Source organism: Columba livia, chromosome 1, assembly GCF_036013475.1.
Source record: "Columba livia isolate bColLiv1 breed racing homer chromosome 1, bColLiv1.pat.W.v2, whole genome shotgun sequence".
NCBI classification, from domain to species: Eukaryota; Metazoa; Chordata; class Aves; order Columbiformes; family Columbidae; genus Columba; species Columba livia.
Genome location: NC_088602.1, coordinates 34,422,531 through 34,442,699, shown reverse-complemented (window position 1 = coordinate 34,442,699; position 20,169 = coordinate 34,422,531). Strand labels below are relative to the sequence as shown.

General features: G+C 36.4%; 1 protein-coding gene across 3 annotated transcripts in view; it reads left to right on the top strand.

The window, feature by feature from the left end:
- The window catches only part of NAA16 (N-alpha-acetyltransferase 16, NatA auxiliary subunit), a 65,096-nt gene that overhangs the window by 20,652 nt on the left and 24,275 nt on the right, over positions 1–20,169 (top strand). For all 3 annotated transcript variants that reach the window (XM_065054689.1, XM_065054681.1, XM_065054672.1), the window contains 5 exons: positions 389–523; positions 6,621–6,774; positions 8,225–8,344; positions 10,505–10,600; positions 14,219–14,325. In XM_065054689.1, coding sequence (XP_064910761.1) covers positions 389–523; positions 6,621–6,774; positions 8,225–8,344; positions 10,505–10,600; positions 14,219–14,325 — 612 coding nt within the window. The remainder of the gene's footprint in view (positions 1–388; positions 524–6,620; positions 6,775–8,224; positions 8,345–10,504; positions 10,601–14,218; positions 14,326–20,169) is intronic.

Here is a 20,169-nt window from a genome sequence, read left to right as displayed (position 1 = left end):
GGGGCTCTAAGAGTACTGCAGCAGTATGAGGAGCAGCAGGGGCTGCTCTTCCAAGTGGCAGTGAGCTCATGGTTCCTATTGGAAACCCCTCACTCAGATTTCAAAGCTTGATCTCCTAAATAGTTTAGGCTGTTAAGAGGTAGTCTTGAAAGTGACACCTTTTGTGTCCCAACAAAGATTTTATACTTTGGGCTGTGATTCCTGTATTTAGAGTGTAGCCATCAAGATTTATGAGATGGAAACATGCTGCTTTTCCCCATGCTGTTAGAATTCCAAAAAATAGCCAGGGCTTTTAAAATTTTTGCTGTACTGGTGGTAAATCATGTTAAAGGTTTTGTACCTCTTTTAATGTATCTGTTACTTTTAAATGGCTTTCCTTTTACTGAAGGAGACGAGATATCAGCTGCTTCAGCTGCGCCCCACACAACGGGCTTCTTGGATTGGATATGCCATTGCGTACCACTTACTAAAAGATTATGATATGGCCTTAAAACTACTTGAAGAGTTTAGGAAAACCCAACAGGTAAGACTTCCTGTTCTGGAAAGAGAACATTTTCTGTATAAGAGACATAATCTGGAGTTAGTCGTTTGTCATTGGGAATAATTAAGAATCAGTTAAGAATTAAGAAGAAATTTATTTATGGAGCTTTCTGCTTTGAGTAGAAAGATTTCCAGGAGCTTAGCAGCTGATGCAAATTATGGGAATACTTTTTTCCCCTTGCAATTTGCTGTTGGGGTTGAGGATATAATGGTAGGCTGGTGTACAATAACTGAATAACCTAATGTTTGTGAGGTTTGTAGTTAAAGAAAACGTATGATCCTGTCCCTTTACTGGAGGTAAAACTTCAGAAAATACTGTTTAGTGTTGGATATGCTCGTTTGCCCTCTATCCTGCTGTAGCCTGGATGTCATTACATCTCTACAAAGGACATGAAAATAAACTTTTTCATTCCTTTGTGTGCATCTGTACACTATGCATTTAAAATCAGTGCTTGGTGTTAAAGTAACATGAAAGCATAGCTGAAAATTCTTTGATAAGATTTGTTGTTACTGAAACTTGCTGGGATAAATCAAGTAGTGCAATGCTAACATCAGTATAACCTCTTTTAAGAGAGAGAGAGACACCTTTCTCTTGTTCTGTTACTGGTAGTGCAGAACTGTGAAGTCTGAGTGAACAGGACAGAGTGGATATGTTCATTATTCTGTAGCATGGAAAGAAAAAACATGTTTATAGATGGATTCAGTTTGGGGGATGTGCTAGAAGTATCACATGCAGATACTAAGATATTACCTGACCTATAAATTGTGATTTATTTTTTTTTAAACAAGAATATCACATTCTTTCTGGGAACTGCATTTGAGGTCTTATACATCCAGAATGGGTCTAACTGTAAGAAAGGAAATCAGTAATTGCTAGGAGGGAGCAGAGTTTGTGTCTTGGTTGCGTATTGTGGTCAAACAATGGATGTAGCAAGCTAGGTATATACAGCTTGGTACTTCAAAAGAGCTGTAACTTCAGTCTTGAATAAACCCTGAAAACAATAAGGTTAAATGAAAATTGGGTCATCTTTTAGGAGCATGTGACAGCCAAAAGGTCGTGGTTCTCAAATGAGTCAGCAGAGCCAAATCTGAGTTCACTGTCGAAATGACTGTTCAAATTAGAATGAATACATAATAAATGGAAAAACTGCAAATGAAATGTAAGAAATTGAGGTTCTTTCAAGGACTAAGAGGGTTAACAGTGGTGTAGGCCCCTTGGAGAGAGTGGAGGTGATGCTGTTAATGTTGTTGTCTTTTCAAAAAGATTGTGTGTAAATATGCTTGTGTGAGGGCAGTCATGATAATACATTCTGCAGTCTAGTGACTAAGCCAGACTTAAAACCATCTGCTGTAGATGAACATATTAAATCAGTGGAGTCTGCTGTGCAAGTTATCACAATCTTAGATCTCAGGCTGAAACACAGAAATCCTGAGATGATCTCAAGATCTGATGCCATTTTTCAGTAAAACTGACAATATTTGGAATATTTCTATAAATAGGAGAACAGTTTGTATTTGAACAATGAGCTTTTAACTGTTGATTAGTGTAATATCAGTCACAGGCAAATGGTGGAAAAGGTGGTTAAGCATTAAAGGACAAATATGCTACAAATATTGGACAACATGAGTTTATAGAAAATATTGTCAAGCCTTTTTTTTTTGCAGGGGGGGTGGTAGAGACAATTAAGTGGTTATGTTGTGTTTTCTCCCCCAAAACACTAAATGTGGGGGACTGCATTAGTTTCACATCTCTTGCAAACAGAGGGAGCTTTGTGCTTTGCTGTGCTGGCTCCTTTAGGGGTACAGGCCCACGTAGGGCCCCAACCACTGCAAGAATCAATGTGTTGGGTCCAGAAGAGTCAGAAGGGACCAAGCGAACTCACAACTCAATTTTGCCACACTTGGGCTCTTCTACAGTAGTCCCCAAATGTAGTGCTTGTGCGGTCTCTGGTTATTTAGCAGTCCTGTACTTAAAATAGTTGAGTTCAGGGCACTCCGTTGATCTTTGAGGAGATACAAGTGTTGCTTGCTTCCTAAATTTCCCCTCCTGTCCTGTCCTGTACTGTGTATGTGCTCTGACTCCATAGATGAGGTTTTGTGACTGACTCGATAGGATATTGCATGTGACTGGGATAAAGGGGGATGCTGTTTAAGGTTTAAAAGGACGGTTGAAAGACTGAAGGGTTTCCAAATTACTTATGCATGGGAATCTTTAACAAGCTGATGGTTTTGAGGGGTTTTATGGCAGTTTGTATTAGGCCTGATACTGTTTACCATTATTGTTAATGAATGAAGAAGTGAATGTAATGTGTTATGTAAATGCTGCTGTGGCAATAATTGGTAGATCATGGTGACGTAGGGCTGTCATATTAATTTACTTGGATTACTCAGGCAGCTCTGTCCATTCAGATGGGAATTAATATAGCCAAAAAACAAGCAGTAAAACTAAGAAAAATATCAAGGAACTGCTATTTTATTAATAGTGACTGTAGGTGAATATCTGAAGATGCAGTATCACAAAATAATGGAGCTATTCTAGCTACAAGCTGTTGCCAAAACCAGCGGTTTGACTTTTTCCTGTGTGCTCCCCCTGCTTCCTTGTGCAGCACTGGTTGACTCGTGGAGGGGCTGGTTCAGGAAGCCAAAGTGACAGAGAAATAATCACTCTTTTGAAGGATTGATTGGCTGAACTGAACAGCTGAGAGGTGAGAAGGGAAGGAGGAAGGGAAATAATAGAGGGAAGTGAGCTGCCTTTGTTGATCCAGGATTAGCTTATTGTAAAACTGTGCCTCAGGACAGACTTGTGGGTGAAAAGCAAAAAAACCACCCTTATTTCTGAGAAGCAGTGGTTTTCTGTATAGAGCACATTACCGAGAGGTCAAGACTTACTGATGACCCTGTTTTTAAAAAGTTAAAACTGAGAACAACAATAAGGAAAAGTCAGAGGATTAGAGAAAATGCTGTCTAGTGAAAGGCAGAGATTCTCTTTGTTTACTGTAAACAGAAAAAAAACAGGTGATTCTAGTAAAGTTTAGATAGTGGTTTTGGGAAGAAGGATCACTGGGAAGATTGCTTAGTAGGAGAAAATAAAGGAACAAGTAGTGGCAGGAAGTTGAGCAACAAAATAAAATGATAAATCACTTCTTATCACTGACAGTTTTATTCTAATAGCTAAGTTATCATTGGAAATAGTAAATTTTCTGTCTCTTAGTGTATCCAGATCGACATTGCCTGTCATCTGAAAGCTATAAACTAACCAGATACACAATATTTCAGTCAAAACCAGGTTATGACTTTGAATGCAGACATCACTGCAGGAAATATAACAGCCTGTGTTGTCCAAGTTAATGCAAATGATTTAAGAGTCACTTCAGAATTTTAATTTTGGGAACGAAGGTGTAAAACAACAATGCAATTTGTTTTACTGTTGTATGTCCCGTTTTTCCTTTCTTCTTTTCCAGAAAAAAAAAATATTTTTAATTTTTATTTTATTCCTAATTTCTGCATCAGGCCCACAATTACAGATATGGACAGAAAACCTCTGGAGTTTTGGGGGTCTGCTCTTAGGTATGTTTTGGCTGCATCTTGTCCCATTCTTTCAGTGGCAGTTATGTTAGGGCATCTACAGTTGTAAAATTGCTTCTTTTTTGATCCAGGAGAGGAAGGAATTGATTCTGAAATAGCAGAACTGAGTTCAAGAGAAAGTTGGATATCTCACGTGCAACAGTCATAACTTCTGGGCGGAGGGAGGAGTTAAGGTGTATTGTGCAGCAAAAATAGTGGGGGGAAAATACTTCTGCTGATAAAGAATAAGATATTCTATTAAATCTGATTATTCAAATTAAGTACTGGGGTTATGTTTACCCTCTGAATTGCATGTTTAAATCATCATTAACTTGATGAGATTTCAAAATACCTCTAAAACTAGGTTTTTCTTAAAACTATTTCTAAAAATGGCTTTTTCAGTGGAGTGACAATAAGTGCAGTATCTTTCTGGTGGATTTTCCCTGTGTGTAAGAGGGAGTTCATTTGAGGTTGTTTGTTTTCTGGTTTGTGGGTTTTTTTTTTTTTTGACATTTTGTAATTTCTTATAGTCCTGCCAAAGCAGTGGAGAAACAAGACAGCTAGCATATCTGTTTCTTGTCTTTATATGTCATATTTAAGGACTTCAGGGGTAGTCAGTGTTTTGAAGACCTAAAGCAAATTCATGATGAGCTAAGAAGTTGTTCTTCTTGTGGAATTTAGATGTGTGTTTTATTGGAGGAGAGGATATTTTTTCGTGGGGGAAGAGGAGAAAGAACTAAATTGGTGCTCTGCAGGTTCAGTTCAGTGCTATTGCAGTAAGGATAAGCAAGAAGACACACTTAAATGCTCAGCTTCTGTTGTATATGTCAGTCTGTGAAGCAGTTAAAGATGCTTTCAAGGTAACAATGCTTTTATTAGTGACTTCTAATGCTTAATATGGATAAAAATTGAGCCAAGGTGGAAACAGAAATGGAGCTGTAGATAGAGGAAATATACTTAAAGGAATGGGTAGCATTTCATGCCACCTGCTGACTCTTTGTGCAAGGTGTCGTCTTGTTCCATTAGCCATCATTTGCTACAATATGTTAACAGCATTCAAGTATTTTTTTTTTAGTATTGCTTTCTTCAGCAGCAAAACTGATGTTCATTGCCACACGTCTCTACAATATTCTACTTAGCTATGCTCTCTTTCAGAATATTTCTATCTAAAAGGAAATATTTCTAAAAACTTACAGTGCTAAAAGAGCTGCCTCTACAAATTCAAAGGGCATATGAACAGAAATTTTAAGTCTCATAAAATTGGCCTGTGCTTAGGGAAGGGCTGGAAGTAGTGGTTTAGGAGAAGATTCTTCTAATATGAATGTTAATTTCACCCAGTTTAATGTATGTATGTTTGCATTTCATTTCTGTTTATTAAATTACTTGGTTCTTTAAAGAAGATAAAGGAAAAGCTTTGCTCAGGAAACAGAAGTAATAGTAAATGGTTTGGTGACCAATGTGACTTTTAAGTGCTGCTTGCTCAGGAAGAAAGTATGTAGTGTGATGGAAAAGAAAATCATTAACAATTATCAAGCTCAGATCCTTATCTATTTTTAATTATTAAAAAATTGTTTGACTATAACTACGTTTGCTACAATTTCTGTTCAGACAGTATATTTCACGTAGTCAAGTGTTGTATAGATCTGCTGGGCATTGTCTGCAGACTTCTGCATTTTGTCTCTGAAATTCTTGGAATTTACTCATAATTTAAGTAGCTTCTGTGTATAGTAGTGAAGAGCATTCAGTATGGAATACTTATTATAACTCTGGCATGACTTTTCCCTAAATACACTCTAAACCTAGGAAAGAATGCTTTTGAATGTTGTCCTTTTTCAGTGGCTCATATTTCACTGGAAGGTGGGTGACCCACTAGATTTACTACAGCCTGTGGGCAAAGTCCTGGGTATGCAACTGGCAGCAGACCTCAAAACAATTATCTGTTGCTTAAAAACACTCTTTACATGCTTGTGTACTGTACTCTCTGGGGAACTGAAGTGTAATACAGAGAACACTTGGTTAGAAAGAAATAGTCTAAGTGTCTGGTCTGAAAAACTCTAGTTGTCAAGCTGTGGCCAGTATTTGGGTTGTTTTTTGGTCTTGGAAATAGTTTGATCCAGTGTTTTTGGTATGCTGATAATAAGTATTGTGATATCCCAGCAATCTGCTGTGGAACTTGGATCAAAATTGTTCTGGAGTACATGAGTCCTTCAGAAGAAAAAGGCTGCCAAGATGTTTGCAAATTTTATTCTATAAGAGAAGGCAAGGTTTCTGTTTTTAATTATCTCGCCACAGTGATAACAGGGAAATACAGGAATTATTTTAAACTGTTCTCTAACAAAGGATATCCTGAATGAATCTAATTTAATTGTGAATAATGGGAGTTGTCCATTTTGAATGTTTGGGTATATAAATAGACCTGATATATTTTGTAGCCTGAATCTTGTGTTCTGTAATATTGCAAACATTTGAGGTACAGGTAAATGTTAAATAACCTGTTGCTTTTTTTTTCCCTCCAGATTCCTCCAAATAAAATAGATTATGAATATAGTGAACTGATTTTGTATCAAAATCAAGTGATGAGAGAGGCAGATCTGTTTGAGGAGTCTTTAGAACATATAGAGACATATGAAAAGCAAATATGTGATAAATTAATAGTAGAAGAAATCAAAGGTAAGTCATCCTTCTCTCAGCCAATTTTGTTCTAACCTCTTGCTACTGGCTGTCTTTCAGATATGATAAAGCAGTAAAAGAAATTACATGTGAGATCTTTAATTGATTTGAAACACTATAGGAAACCTGGTAATAACAGACTTAAAATTTTGTGCTCAAGTAACTTGCCTTACCAAAGTGGATAGTGGATGCGGGTAGTTTAACTTGGGTTGACACTGGAACTGAGGAAATATCAGAGATCATTGTATTGGTACATACCAGAGTAGCTTTCCATAAATCAGAGCTAGTGTAACCCATTTTGAATAGTGTTTATAGTAAAAACATAGATGTTTGAGGGTTTTTTGTTTGTTTGACTGAAGTATCAAATTCTTGTTTCCTTCTTATGTAGTCTAATGCACTTCCTTGTATTGCTCTGCTTAAGTGAATGCTGAAGTTGACTTCTTTGATTAAAACTAACCCACAGTTGTTTTGTATATTTGAAGTATTGAGTTCTGAGTATGCAGTTGTGTAATAGCACGTATTCTTCAGCTGCTCCTTGTTGGCATAATTGCAGTGGGTTGACCTTGACCAGCAGGTAGAACAGCTGCTTGCTCTCACTGCTTGCAGCCCCCCTTCTCAGGACAGAAGAAAGAATAGGAAGAGCAAAAGCAAGAAAACTCATGTGTTGAGATAAAGATAAGTAAAGTAGAGGAATAAGGAAAAAAAACGATGCCCAAGTGATGCACAGGCAATCACTCACTGCCTTGCACAATCAGACTGGTGCTCAGGTGGTCTCCAAGCAACGGTCACCTGCCCAAATGCTCCTTTTTATTACTGGGCATGACACACTAGATAGCATGAAATATTCCATTGGCCACTTTGGGTCAGCTGTCCAGGTTGTCTCTGCTCACAGCTTATTGTCCACCCTGGCCTGCTTGCTGACTGCAGAGTGGGTGTAAAAAGAGCTTTGATGCTCTACAAATACCACTGAGCAGTAGCGAAAACATTGGTGTGTTGTCAGTGTTTAGTTACAAATCCAAAACACAGCCCTGTAGGGGCTGCTGTGAATAAAATTAATTCCATGCAAGCCAGACCTAGTAAAATTATTTACTTAGTAGTAAACCAATGTGATTTAACTGGTTAAAAAAATGTTAGGTGATATGAAAAATATAGGTGTAATTAAGTAAACAGGCTGATAGAAAGTGACATAGTTATGTGTTGGAGTCCTGCAAGGAAGAGTTGCTTATTTCTTTTATAAACCCAATAGCTTTTTTTAAATACTCAAATCCAGACATTCAAATAATCTTTGCTTTCAAAAGTGCTGAATGCTCCAAACTGTGAGCTATATAGGCCTCTTTAAGTATCTACATATGATTAAGCTCAATTTTATGTGTTTAGTGTTGTAAACTTTATTCTCAAGTCACCAGTATGTTCTCATGTAATTCACAGTTCTTTACCGTGTTGCTTTTAGGAGAGATGTTACTGAAGTTGGGGAGACTGAAAGAAGCTGGTGAAGTGTACAAAGAGTTAATTGAGCGCAATGCAGAAAACTGGTATTATTATGAAAGCCTGGAGAAGGCCCTTCAACCTAGTAAGTTAATATACACAGATACATTGAAAATACATATGATATAGGATATACTTAAAACTCCTGTTTGATGTGTTACTGTTCTAGATTAAGTAGTTTTACTTGGCAGAAAGCTATGTACCTTCTGATCTTGAATTTTGTATAGTTGTGTTTATCCATTTAAAAAATATTCACTGAAGAACTTGTGGGCATGAAAATACCAAGAGCAAGTCGTTCTTCTTGGAGCTAAAGGTGGCATTTGCTAACATGCTCGCCTGAGGAACACTTCCTTGCCACATGTGATCTTGGCAACCAGTTTGCAGTCTGTCCCTGTCTAGTAGTTGATTGTCAGACTACTATTGTATCATATCATATACCACAACATAAAATTGCAATTCTGAAACTTGTTTGGGTGGTATCTCCTTCTACAGGTATGCAGAAAAATACTCAAATATATATTTCAGATGGCCTTTTAAAAACAGGCCATCTGAAAAAAATATTTTCTTTAAACTGACTGTCCTTTGGAGGAAAAGGGGATGAACATGATAACATCTTTCATTTTCCAGTGCTAGTTCACGTTACTGCTGTTCTCTCTTTCCAGGAAAAGAGCTGAATGTTACGGGTTTGGTTCTGTTGTGTGTTTGGTTTTTTTTAATTGCAATGTTGCAACAATTTATACTCCAAGTGTTTGCAGTGGTAACTTGCCCAGGTGTTTACATAGGAATGGTTTCCTTGTATTTCACCATTCACTAATTAGTGGAAGTTTTATTGGAGTTATTCTGATGACATCATAAATCATAAATCACAAGGATATTATTTGTAGATATGGTAGCTGCATTGTATTTTGCAACCAGCTTTCTTCTAGAAAGTTTTCCAGTTGAGTTTTATAAGGTCTGGCACTATGGCTTGTGGCTGGCAGTGCAGAAGATGCTTTTGTTACACTTATGCTGAGAGGAGTGTTGCCCTTTAAATGGTTTTCCTCATCTATCCGTAGAGTTGAACATCATGATTATTGTCCCAGAAAATCAATTACCCAAAAACTTGATTATTCTGTTTAGTATTATATGTTGATGAAAATGTGTAGTTCTTAACAAAGAACCAATCCAGTACTTTATTTGACATATTAAAATCCAATGTAGATTAAAACTGTACTAATTTATAAAACTAATAATGCTACTTTATTTTTTAGGTGATCTTAGGACTATTTCCTCCCCCATGGTAAGTTCTGGAGCTCCAACTTGTGACTTCAATTAGGGCTTTTATATGCTTTAGTTCCAATCCAAACACTATTTTAGTATCTTTTAGAACTGTGCATATCTTGGAGCCACTGGGTAACATATTTTTCCCCCCCCTTCCCCAACATCTGAGCTCAGTGACAAGATAAATTGTTTTTTCTTATGAAAGGAAAACATATATTTATTAAATATATGTTGTGTCATAGTACATTCAGTTTTATTTAAATTGCTTGATGAATTTAATAACATTTAAGTGAAATTTATCTTAATTATGTGAAAATGGCATTTCAAAGCAACAGATGAGTTTTATTTCAGTTCTAACCACATTGGAGCTCCAAAGCATATTATGGGGGAAAGGGGAGGAGTGGGAAGAAAAATCTTTAAGTAGCTTTATTTTTGTTAAACATTAAGATATAAAGAGTTCTAGTGCTCAGTACTTACACTGGCAGTATTGTGCCTTGTTTTTGCTGCTACCAGAGGACCTTTAATAAAGGTGTGACTGTATTGTGTGCTACTTGTCTGGCATTTCTAAATCATAGGTAGACATGTTGCTGGATGCTTTAAGTATGTCTGAAATGAGTTCATAGTGAAAAGAGTTAATTGAATCTGTGAATGCCAAATGACTGTGTGAATGGGTCTGCACAGCATGTAACTGAAAGAAACCAAACTCTAGTGCTGTATGATTGAATGTGCGAGTTAATTGTCTTGTTTGCAGTTAATCTTTGTGGCGATTAATGCTGGTAGTTCTACATTGTACATACAGGGTTTTCATTACACAGTTTTACACAGTAGTGTTTATGATTTACTGGAAAAAAAAACTTGAAATGTTTAAATTGTTCCAAATCCAAACTGTATGAGAAGGCAAGCTAAATTAATTTTCAAAATTTTAAAAAATTAGAAGAATAGATTTTTATCTGTTACTTATATCTATTATATTTACTGATAATAGGCACTTTAGAAGAGAGGCTTCAGATTTATGAAGAAGTTAGTAAAAGACATCCCAGAGCAGTTTCACCTAGAAGATTACCTTTAAACTTTGTTTCAGGTAAAAATTTGCATATCTGTTCTGTAATATTGTATTTTTTTCCCTTAAGTTTTCGTGAGGCTGTTGAATGTGCATTTAATACCTATTTGTACACTTACACAAATCAGATGTGTGCATTTCTCTTGGAATAGACATAATTACTTATGTTTTAGGACTTGATAGAAAAAAGTTCATGTGCTCTAATATGGTGATATGAACTATGTAATGTTTGTATTGATAAAAATACAGTATGGAATGTTATATGGATTGTTGAAACTACTGTACATAATTTTTCTGTGTCGTACAAGTTAAGAATCATAAGGTAAAAGGGATATAATACACTTGAATTCAAGGTATAGAGGAGTGTTTGTATATACACACCCCTCTTTTATGTTTAATATACCTATATATAAGCTAACTTATAAACTATAAACAGTGAAACCAGGTGTAAATGATGCATATAACAATCACAATAGCATAGGACTGAATTTCCTAATGGGTTTTGTGCTATAGTTTTTTTTAATGTACAGAAAGCACTGAATCTTTGACTCTGACTAACTCATTGGATGTCCAGCATTTTGTTGTAGAACCATTAGAAGTTTAAATCTACAATATAAACTAACTTTGTGCTGATAATTTAATAAGAATGGGAACAAAAAAGCAGGTCTGCAGTGTTATGTAGCAGAAGTTATTTTAATTTTAAAGCAAAGTTCTTTAGTGACTCTGTCCTTTCAGAAGTTGTTTTGAAATACAGTGCACAAATGTGCTCTATTCTGGAGGGAACAGGTATACAATTTTTAAAACAGAGAGCTATGATGTTGCAAAATATATAGAAATAGGCTAAATGAGAAGGTAAATCCCATGAAAAGACATAGTTGGTATGTAGCTGTCTGTAACTCAAATAGTAAACTTTTGAGAAGAAATACAAAGTACATGAGTTAGATATCTAAGTGTCATTAAGTTCCTAAGTTCAGCTGCAAATTCTCAACACACCGCTTAATTTTGTGAGGTAGCTTTTAATTTAGCTCATGTACTGAGCACTACATTGGTTGTACCCATAGATGCTGCAGAGCATAGCTAGTCCAGCTTTCAATTGTTGCTCAGGAGTCTGAATGTGTGCACACCTTTCCCATGTAAGATTACAGGATTTTAACTGCTTTGTAAGAGATTTAGCACCAAAGTTAACACTTATGCTGTACTTATTTCCAGATATTTCAGTTTCTTTGAAGATACAAGGGCAAATTAAGGCAGTTTGTCTTGATTTGAAAAGCTAGGTGACAAGTAATTGTTTATCTCCTGTAGTAAAAATGTTATGGTAATACATAGCAAACAAGGAACCTGGAAAATGCTTTTCCATGTCTTTATTAATAATGTGTTTTGCTGTTGGGTTCAGTTCACTGTATATTTTGCACTTGCTCACTTTGTATCTGACAGTGTAGTTTCACAGCTAATGTTCATTTAAATAGAAGTATGTTTGGTAGCGAGGATAGTTGTTCCTGCTGTAGCAATAGTGTAATTGAAAGCAAAATTCGTCCTTAAATCAGTTGAGAAAACAACTCTCAGGCTACCTTCTGTACTGTTTCAAATATGAATTTTCTGAAATTAAAGTTTGTGCTGTTGTCAGTCTAGTAAGACTGTATCAGTCGTGGATGTACAAGACTGGTTTTGATTCCCTATAAATTCATCTCCTCACTAAATAACTTTTTGTGTTTAAGTACAGCAGATAGGAATTCCTGTTGGCAAAAACTAATAATGAGAATGTGAAGGTGTAGAAACTAACTTGTTTGCAGAAATGCATTTGCAGATTTCAAGAGGACAGAACTTTTGGTTCAATGAGGCTGCTGTTGCAGTACAGTCACTGACCAGTTGCTTACAGCCAGCACTGGTTGATTGAGAGTTGGCTTAAAATACTCTGAAGTTCAGGCTTTTATTTAAAGGGCAGGCTTTCCCAGGCCTTGCCATGCATTTCATCTTAACCTTGTATTTGATGCAGATCTGCTCTGTGATCTATCTGGAAACCACCTTTTATGGAGGAAGGCTGTTGCAATTAATTTTTAGACTGATCAAGGATAGGGGTTGGAGCCTGGCCACCCAGTTTTAGGTTTGTCGATGCTGCTGTGGATTCACTGTTCCTGTGCTCAGGTCTTTTTTGTGCCTCAGACTAAGTTTTGAGCTTGGCTTCATGATATAGATGGGTGCCTGGTAGTGTGCTTTGCCTTTTTTCAGACTTTGTTTTAAAGCTGTTCTGCTTTCTATGAATAAATATGTACTTAATGGAAGCTTCCATCTTGCTTTCCTAAAATCTGACTTATAATTCTTCCATTAAGAAAACATAAATCAGAACAATTCCACAGAAGAAACTGAGAAGCTGAGATTTTTTTTGTCATATACGGGAGTTTTTTGTGGTGTGAGAAAACAATTTTTAATTAACCCACCTGTAATAAAGCATGTGCTTATGGATCCTCATTAACAGGTAGCAGGAGTTTCTATATACAGCAGTTTGGTTTAGTACAGCAAGACAAGAACATGAATTACTTTCATTAGTCTCAGTAACAGTGCTAATAACAGTAAGTATAGTACAATTAAGAACTGGTGGAAATACATGTTTTACACAAAGCAGTAGTATCTTCTTTTTCTGGGTATCTATGGAAGTCTTACCAAATCTGTAATTTGTTTTTAATAAATTGAAGTTTATTTCAACAGTTCAATGTATGTATGTTAACACTATGTGATGTGTACTACTTCCTTGTTTAAAGACTTAGAAAAGTCCACAGAATAGACAGTGAAGTGTAGCAACTTCGTCCCCATGGAAAGCAAACAAAACCAATAAAAAAATAATTTAAAAAATCCACACACCTGAAACAACTGAAAACAACCACTTTTCATCATAGGAACAAAAACATGAGAGCCAGTGGTTTTCCTGGTTGGATTTATTCTCTTTGAAGTCCTGCCTTTTTTTTGGAAAGAGCCTTTCTCAGAAAGGTGGCATACTGCAAGTACTGTAATTTTTACCTGTAAACATAATTAAATCAGATGCTCAGCTTTCTGATAGTATATTTTGATAAAGATGGTTCTGATATGGTGCTTAATCTTCTGAAACCTAGTCTTCTGTTTCTGATTCCAGAAACAATCATATTGTCATCGGAGGTCATGTCCAACTCATTAAAAAATAGGACTAGAAGAGAGGTACAGGGTTCATTTCATCTATCCTTGTTCCTCAAAGCAGGATCATTTATATCTGCACTATTCTTAACACACATTTGTCTAACTTAATCATAAAAACTTCCAATGATGGAGCTTTTACAAGATCTCCAAGGTAATCCATTCCAGTGCTTAGTTATTCTTACCATTATTGCTTTTTCCAATGTTTGTTTAAACAGCCCTTGCTACATGCTCTGTAGCCAGCACTCAATACTTTCCCTTGGTAATAGTCCTCAAATCTGTAAAATCTGTTACCAGGTCTTTATGAGGAGTCTCCTAAACACTAGCAGCTTAAGCATCTTATGTGACAGACAAGATCAAAATCCTTAATTGCAGTTTCCAGTTACTCTATTATCCAGTGTTCCACAGCAATTAGTGCTTACATTTATGTAAAGCTTGCAATCACTGACATATAACCAAATACACTTTTGTTTCTAGGTGAAAAATTTAGAGAACTAATGGATAAGTTCCTGAGGGTTAACTTCAGTAAAGGCTGCCCACCCTTGTTTACTACTTTGAAATCTTTATATTACAATCCAGAAAAGGTAAAATTTAGTATTTATTTGGTTTTAATTAAGTCTTCCATCTAACTGTTTTAATGTAGATTTTCCTGTAACTTACCAATAACTTGCTGAATGTTTTACTCCTTAATGTGCTGCTTTGTCATATGTGAATGATTACTTGATGATGCTTAATATGTATGAAACTTCACATCTGCAGACAGTTGATGTCAAAATGCTTGAAGTTGGATTCGTGTGGAATGCATTGAAGTTCCTAAAAAATCCAAGATAGCCAGTAACTTTATTTTTGTGCCCTTGGAGTACAAGTGTGTCAGGATTCTTTTAACTTATGGTTTATGATGTCACCAGAAGTCATGATTTTAAAATACCACGGAGATGGCTGTTGTATGTACATTTCTGAATTGCATGAATACATGAATATGTTAGTATTTACCACAAACACTTGTTTCCTATTTCAGTCTTGGGCTAAAATGGTTTGATTTTTTTTGCACTTCTAAATTCTAACAGTTTTGGCAAAATTGTTACACAATTGAACTATTATTTCAAATGTAGTTCTTTGGTCCAAGATTGTCAGTAAGGTATAGTAAAAACAAAATCAAACTGAAGTGTGTTGCTAAAATGTGTAGAAAAACAAAGTCTATTTAGCCATTGCTATCTTTGCTACAAGCAGTAAAACTGTGGGTGTTCTAATCCATTCCTGAATAGGTAAAAGGTTTTTGTAGCAGGAAAAGTCCTAAATACACGATGCAGCTTTTCAGTGAGCAGTGGATATTCCTTTAATTGGGCTACAATTTTTCTTCTTTCAAAGACTCTCTTTGCTAGTTCTCTTAACATGAAGTTTTTGATACACTTCTGTTCAGAGAATATGATCTGTGTCTCTGTGGTTGACATAATTAGTAGGCTCTGGTATCATGTCTAGTACAGGCTGTTCTACAGTACCTATTGCTAATGCATGCTTTTCAGTGTAAACTTTTGAAACTGGATTGACTTCTTAAAATTATACACTGTGTAGAGAGAGGTACCGTCAGTGCTGTGGAAGTTTTACCTCTGCTATTTGAAGTACAAAAATCTAGCAGTTAAAATGTGTGTGTGCATATATATATATATGTGTGTGTAAATATATATATATATGTGTGTATATATATAAAAACTCATTTGACTTGTTAAAATATATTTAGCACTTAGTTGGTTTTGATGTGATGGGTAAAAAATTTAGGACTACTATGGTTTGAGGCAGACACTTGTCCAGAAAGGTGCCTTGCTGCTAGTTATCTTCATTGTGTCAAATCAGTGCTACTCAGAACTGCCAGCTTAATCCTAAAAAGTGATTAAAATCAAGATCCTCACAATTACCAAATATGCTTGGACGACTTGTGCTTTTAACTTGTGGAAAAAGCGTTCTACTCTTCTTTCTTGTTCTTTTATCAAGACAGGGTGTCTTTCACATTTCACTTGGTTGGGTTTTCATGTAATATAGTGTAACAGAAGGATCTTGGAAACTAAGAGAAACTTCAGTTTTAGTCTAAAGTTGCCTTTAGAATTGCTAAAACATAGGGATTAGAAGGGCAGAAAATTATGGTGAACTAACATGTGCTATACCTTTCAGGAAAGTGTTTTATTTTGGTATCTAGTTTAAGTCAGTGCTTAATGTTGGTTTCCCACATTAATTACTGGTATATTTTGACTGAAAATAGAAATAATTGTAGTCAGGATCATGTTAAACCTACTAGAAAATACCTAGCAAATTACTGAATTCTCTACAAGTTGGGAATGAACAGTTCCCCATTTATTTCTCTGGAAACAGGTGTAGTTTGGTGTAGTCAACTGCAGTTGCATTTTGAAGAGGAATAAGTAGGAGGATTTTATGAAAGAGTTGGTATTTAAGCCTAGAAACTTCCTTCTTTTTTTGGGAACTTCAGGTATGTCCAGGATCTTTCCTAAACCATGGTTTTGGGGAAAAGGTGAAATAAGCAATGTTTATGTTAACAGAAGTTTTCCATTTCTATGTACTTAATTCAGATTAAAAAAATAGTGCTGCAATATTTTATATGTAGGAAAGGAATATGGAAATGACTTAACACCTGCAAGAATACAGAGGAATAGTGGGGGAAAAATGCAGCTTTACTTGCTTAGTGAATATTATTATATTTCTCAGTATCTTTCTGGTGTTAAAAACATATTTTACACAAAGGATAATGTGAAGAGTAGCTGATTTTTAGGGGAAAATTATGAATGTCTCCCCTCTGTTTGGAGAGGGCAAAGAGAAAAAGAGTGGTTGTGTAGAAGGCAAACATTTATCACATTGGTTCAGGAAGATGTTGTTATCTAATTGCTTTAAGTTGATACTTCATACTAAATGTTTCAAATAAAAATTGCTGGCGTATTTTGATTTAAAACCAGATTCTAGTTTCCTAGCATGACTTAACAGTTTGGAGTGAAATCTAGCTTCAGACACACAGAGCTGCAAAGCTTTAGGATCTGCCCTGTTCAAAGTGAAGATGATTCAGGGAGGCTTTGGAATCTCTTCAGTACTTAGAAGGCTTAGAAAAGGTCCAAATACCAAGGTATTTATAGATTGGAAGCTCTGCTTTGTATTCCAATACAGACATTGTTATGATAAGATCTAAACCAGATTTCGTGTACTTGTGGAAGGAACATCAGAAAATAAAGTGTGAAAAATTATGTTTTTTGGACTATTTAAGGAGTTAAAAATCAGCTATGTTTGCTGGTTGATCATCATAAGTGTTTTAGTATGTTAGCATTGACTTGATCCAAAATCCTTTAAACAATTAGAGTTTAAAAGGTACATTTCTTCCCAAATTCAGCAATCAAATCCACCAAGAATAATGCTGGAGTAACTTTTAATTTGCAAGTTGGCCATACATTACATATATCTTTATTCCTTTCAGCTACACCCATTTTTGTTTTAAGAATTGTTTGATAAAATCCTTCTCTGGTACTATTATTACATATTTGTTCCACTTTTTGTTTTAGAGAGACAGAAGTGTCTGCTAGTTGTCTGAATTTCTTGTTTTGTTACTTGAAATTCTACGGGAGACCCCAATGGAGGTCAGTAAGCTGTGTCTAAATAAAAGATCCTGGAGACAGAAGGGAGACTTTTTGTGTTGTTTTAACATTTCTAGGAATAGGAAAAAACATAGAATTATCTTTGCATAGCTTATCAAAAAGAGTATGTTGTGCTACTCTACATTCCTGCTTTCAGTTAATTTTCAGTGTATTTGATTAAATTCAAAAATTATAGTTCTAGTATGGTAAATATAACTTTGGAAAAAATTTAAAAATCGACATGACTGTCATCCAATAAAAAGAAGACTAAAGTATTTATCTTTAGCTCTATTTTCTTGGTTCCATTTTTTGGGGGTGGGCGAATTATTTTGGGCAAATGTGTGTTTGGATTTCAAAAACTTTCAGTTTGTTTGTCTCCAAAATTGTCTGGAATATGTTTTTAACAATCATATAAGCCATTTTAACAGACATTGAGTTCCAGATTCAGGCATGTGAATTTAGGTCAGTGGACAGAGAGAATTTGTGCAGCTCACCACCATATGCGGTTTCCTACGTAGGGTCACTTGAACAGCTGTCACAGCTTCTTTCGACTCTGCTGGGGAGATCTGATGGATGCTTTGATTGTTATCATTGTTATCTCTAAGTATAGATGTCTGAACATGAAGGTGCTCCACTGTGTTGGGAACTGTTTATACTTGTTCCCAAAGTATCTATTAAATGGATAGCTATTGGATAACTCCCTTTTAAAACGAGGGAGAATAACAGGAGGGTGGTGAGGCACTGGAACAGGCTGCCCAGGTAAGTGAGCAACCTGGTTTAGTGGAAGGTGACCCTGCCCATGGCAGGGAGGTTGGAACTAGATGATCTTTAAGGTCCTTTCAAACCAAAACCGTTCTGTGATTCTGTGATTTGAGGGGGAGAAAAAAGACACTTTTGTCATGGGGGTTGTCAAACATGGTAACAAGTTATTCAGAGAGGTAGTGGAATTGCCATCCTTGGAGACAGTCAAAATGTGACTGGACATAGCCAGGAATAACCTGGTTCAGCTGACCCCATTCTGTGAAGGGGAGTTGAGTTAGGCAGTCTGTAGAGGTTTCTTCCAACCTTAATGATTCTGTGGTTGTATCATCTTACTGGATTTCACCTTCATGTCTATGATCAAGTGGTAGCTGTTGACTTGCTAGCCAGCAAGCTGGTCTGCTACTGGTACTTCAGTAGTGGGACCAGTGCATTTTATGCAAGTCTGGCAACACTAAGATCCCGCAGCAAACAGTGCAGAAAGGCGCAATACTGACACAGATGTATATACAGAAGCACTGAGATCCTTAATCCAGATACTGTGGTTTGGAATCTTTAGCTGTGTGATGGTTTTTTTTAATCTGTTTGCCAGCATGGCCCTCCTAATCAATTCCTAGAATTTCTTGCTTCTCCTTTCTTGGGCCGTTCATAAAGGGAAAAACAGGCACTTGTCACAGACTCTGCCTTTTAGAAATGCATTATCTTCAAAGTACGGTTGCCCTGGTGTTTGGCTGAAGTTAGGTACACACATGCTTTACCATGTGTCAAGGGAAGTGTCTGTAACTGCTGCATCAGGGTGGGCACTTGCCGAAAGACCAGGTTGTTTTATTTGTGAGTGAAAAGGGGCTGGACTGAGGATGCTATCTATAGATATGAAGGGATCTAGTAATTGTTTCAATACGGTCCTACATCCTGCATTCTTGTTTTTGGATATCTCAATCTGATGCATAGGGCATCCCTCTTTATTTCTCTGATGTTCTGCAGTGCAAGCTCTAAAAGACAATGTAATAGTTCTGCGTTTGGTGTTTTGCCAATGATGATCTGATCGTAGTCTTGAGTAGAGAGAAAATGAGTTGTGTAAAGAATACTTTCAACTCCTTAGAAATCAGTAGTCACTTGGCCAAGCTGGTGGTGTAGATGTTCACTGAAGTTGAGAGATACCAATGAAATTTTAGTTATGTCATAATTGCATCCAGGTTATTTTTCAGGTCTGATAGCTCGTGTTTGCCTTGAGTAGTTACCTACTGATGGAGACAGTTTTTTCCAGCAAATCTGCTGGTGTTTGTGATGTTCTACAGCAGGGACTATTGGTGTGACACTGGTGGGGTCAGTGTGCTGTGCTCCTGCTCTTACCTTCCTGTGTTAATGCACAGCTGCTAGGAGCTGCTTGGTGGAGATGCTGTCTTCAGTGCTTGAGAAATGTCATGTGCTACTCCTTGGAGATCAGTGCTTCAGTTTTTAATGACTGTTACTTACATTCACTGTCTCAAGTGCTTATTGCTTTCCTGTACTCTGCAGTAGCATATGTTCAAGGATAAAATGGCCTTTTACCCTAAAATAGCCTGCTGTATGAGAGGTGATAAAACAAGTCCCGTGATCGTTGTCTTCATCTTGGAGTTTTAATTTATATAAATTCTGCACCAGAAGAGTTCATTATCTTTGTGTGTTGAAGGGGAGGATAACAGACACAGAATTTGTAGGACTGCAGCAGATGATGCTACTGGGAGAACTGATTAATGAGAGTGTGTGTGTGATGCAGTTCAAAGTGGTTTATCTAAGGGCCCTGACTCATGGACAGAGGGTTCACATTCCCAGTTGTCTGTTCCACCCAGTTGCCACTTTTGCTAAAGGAACAGTGCCTGTGTTTGAGCACCAGTTTGAGTGTGTACTGCTTTAAATTTGTACTCATCTCTGGTTTTCTTAATATGTTGTGCTATTTAGCTAAAAGTTCAGCAGTTCAACAAACCATTTCTGCAGTGGCAATCTATGAAAGGTGGCTGAATTGAACATGTGAAGGTAAAAACCACTAGCTGTCCTCATTTG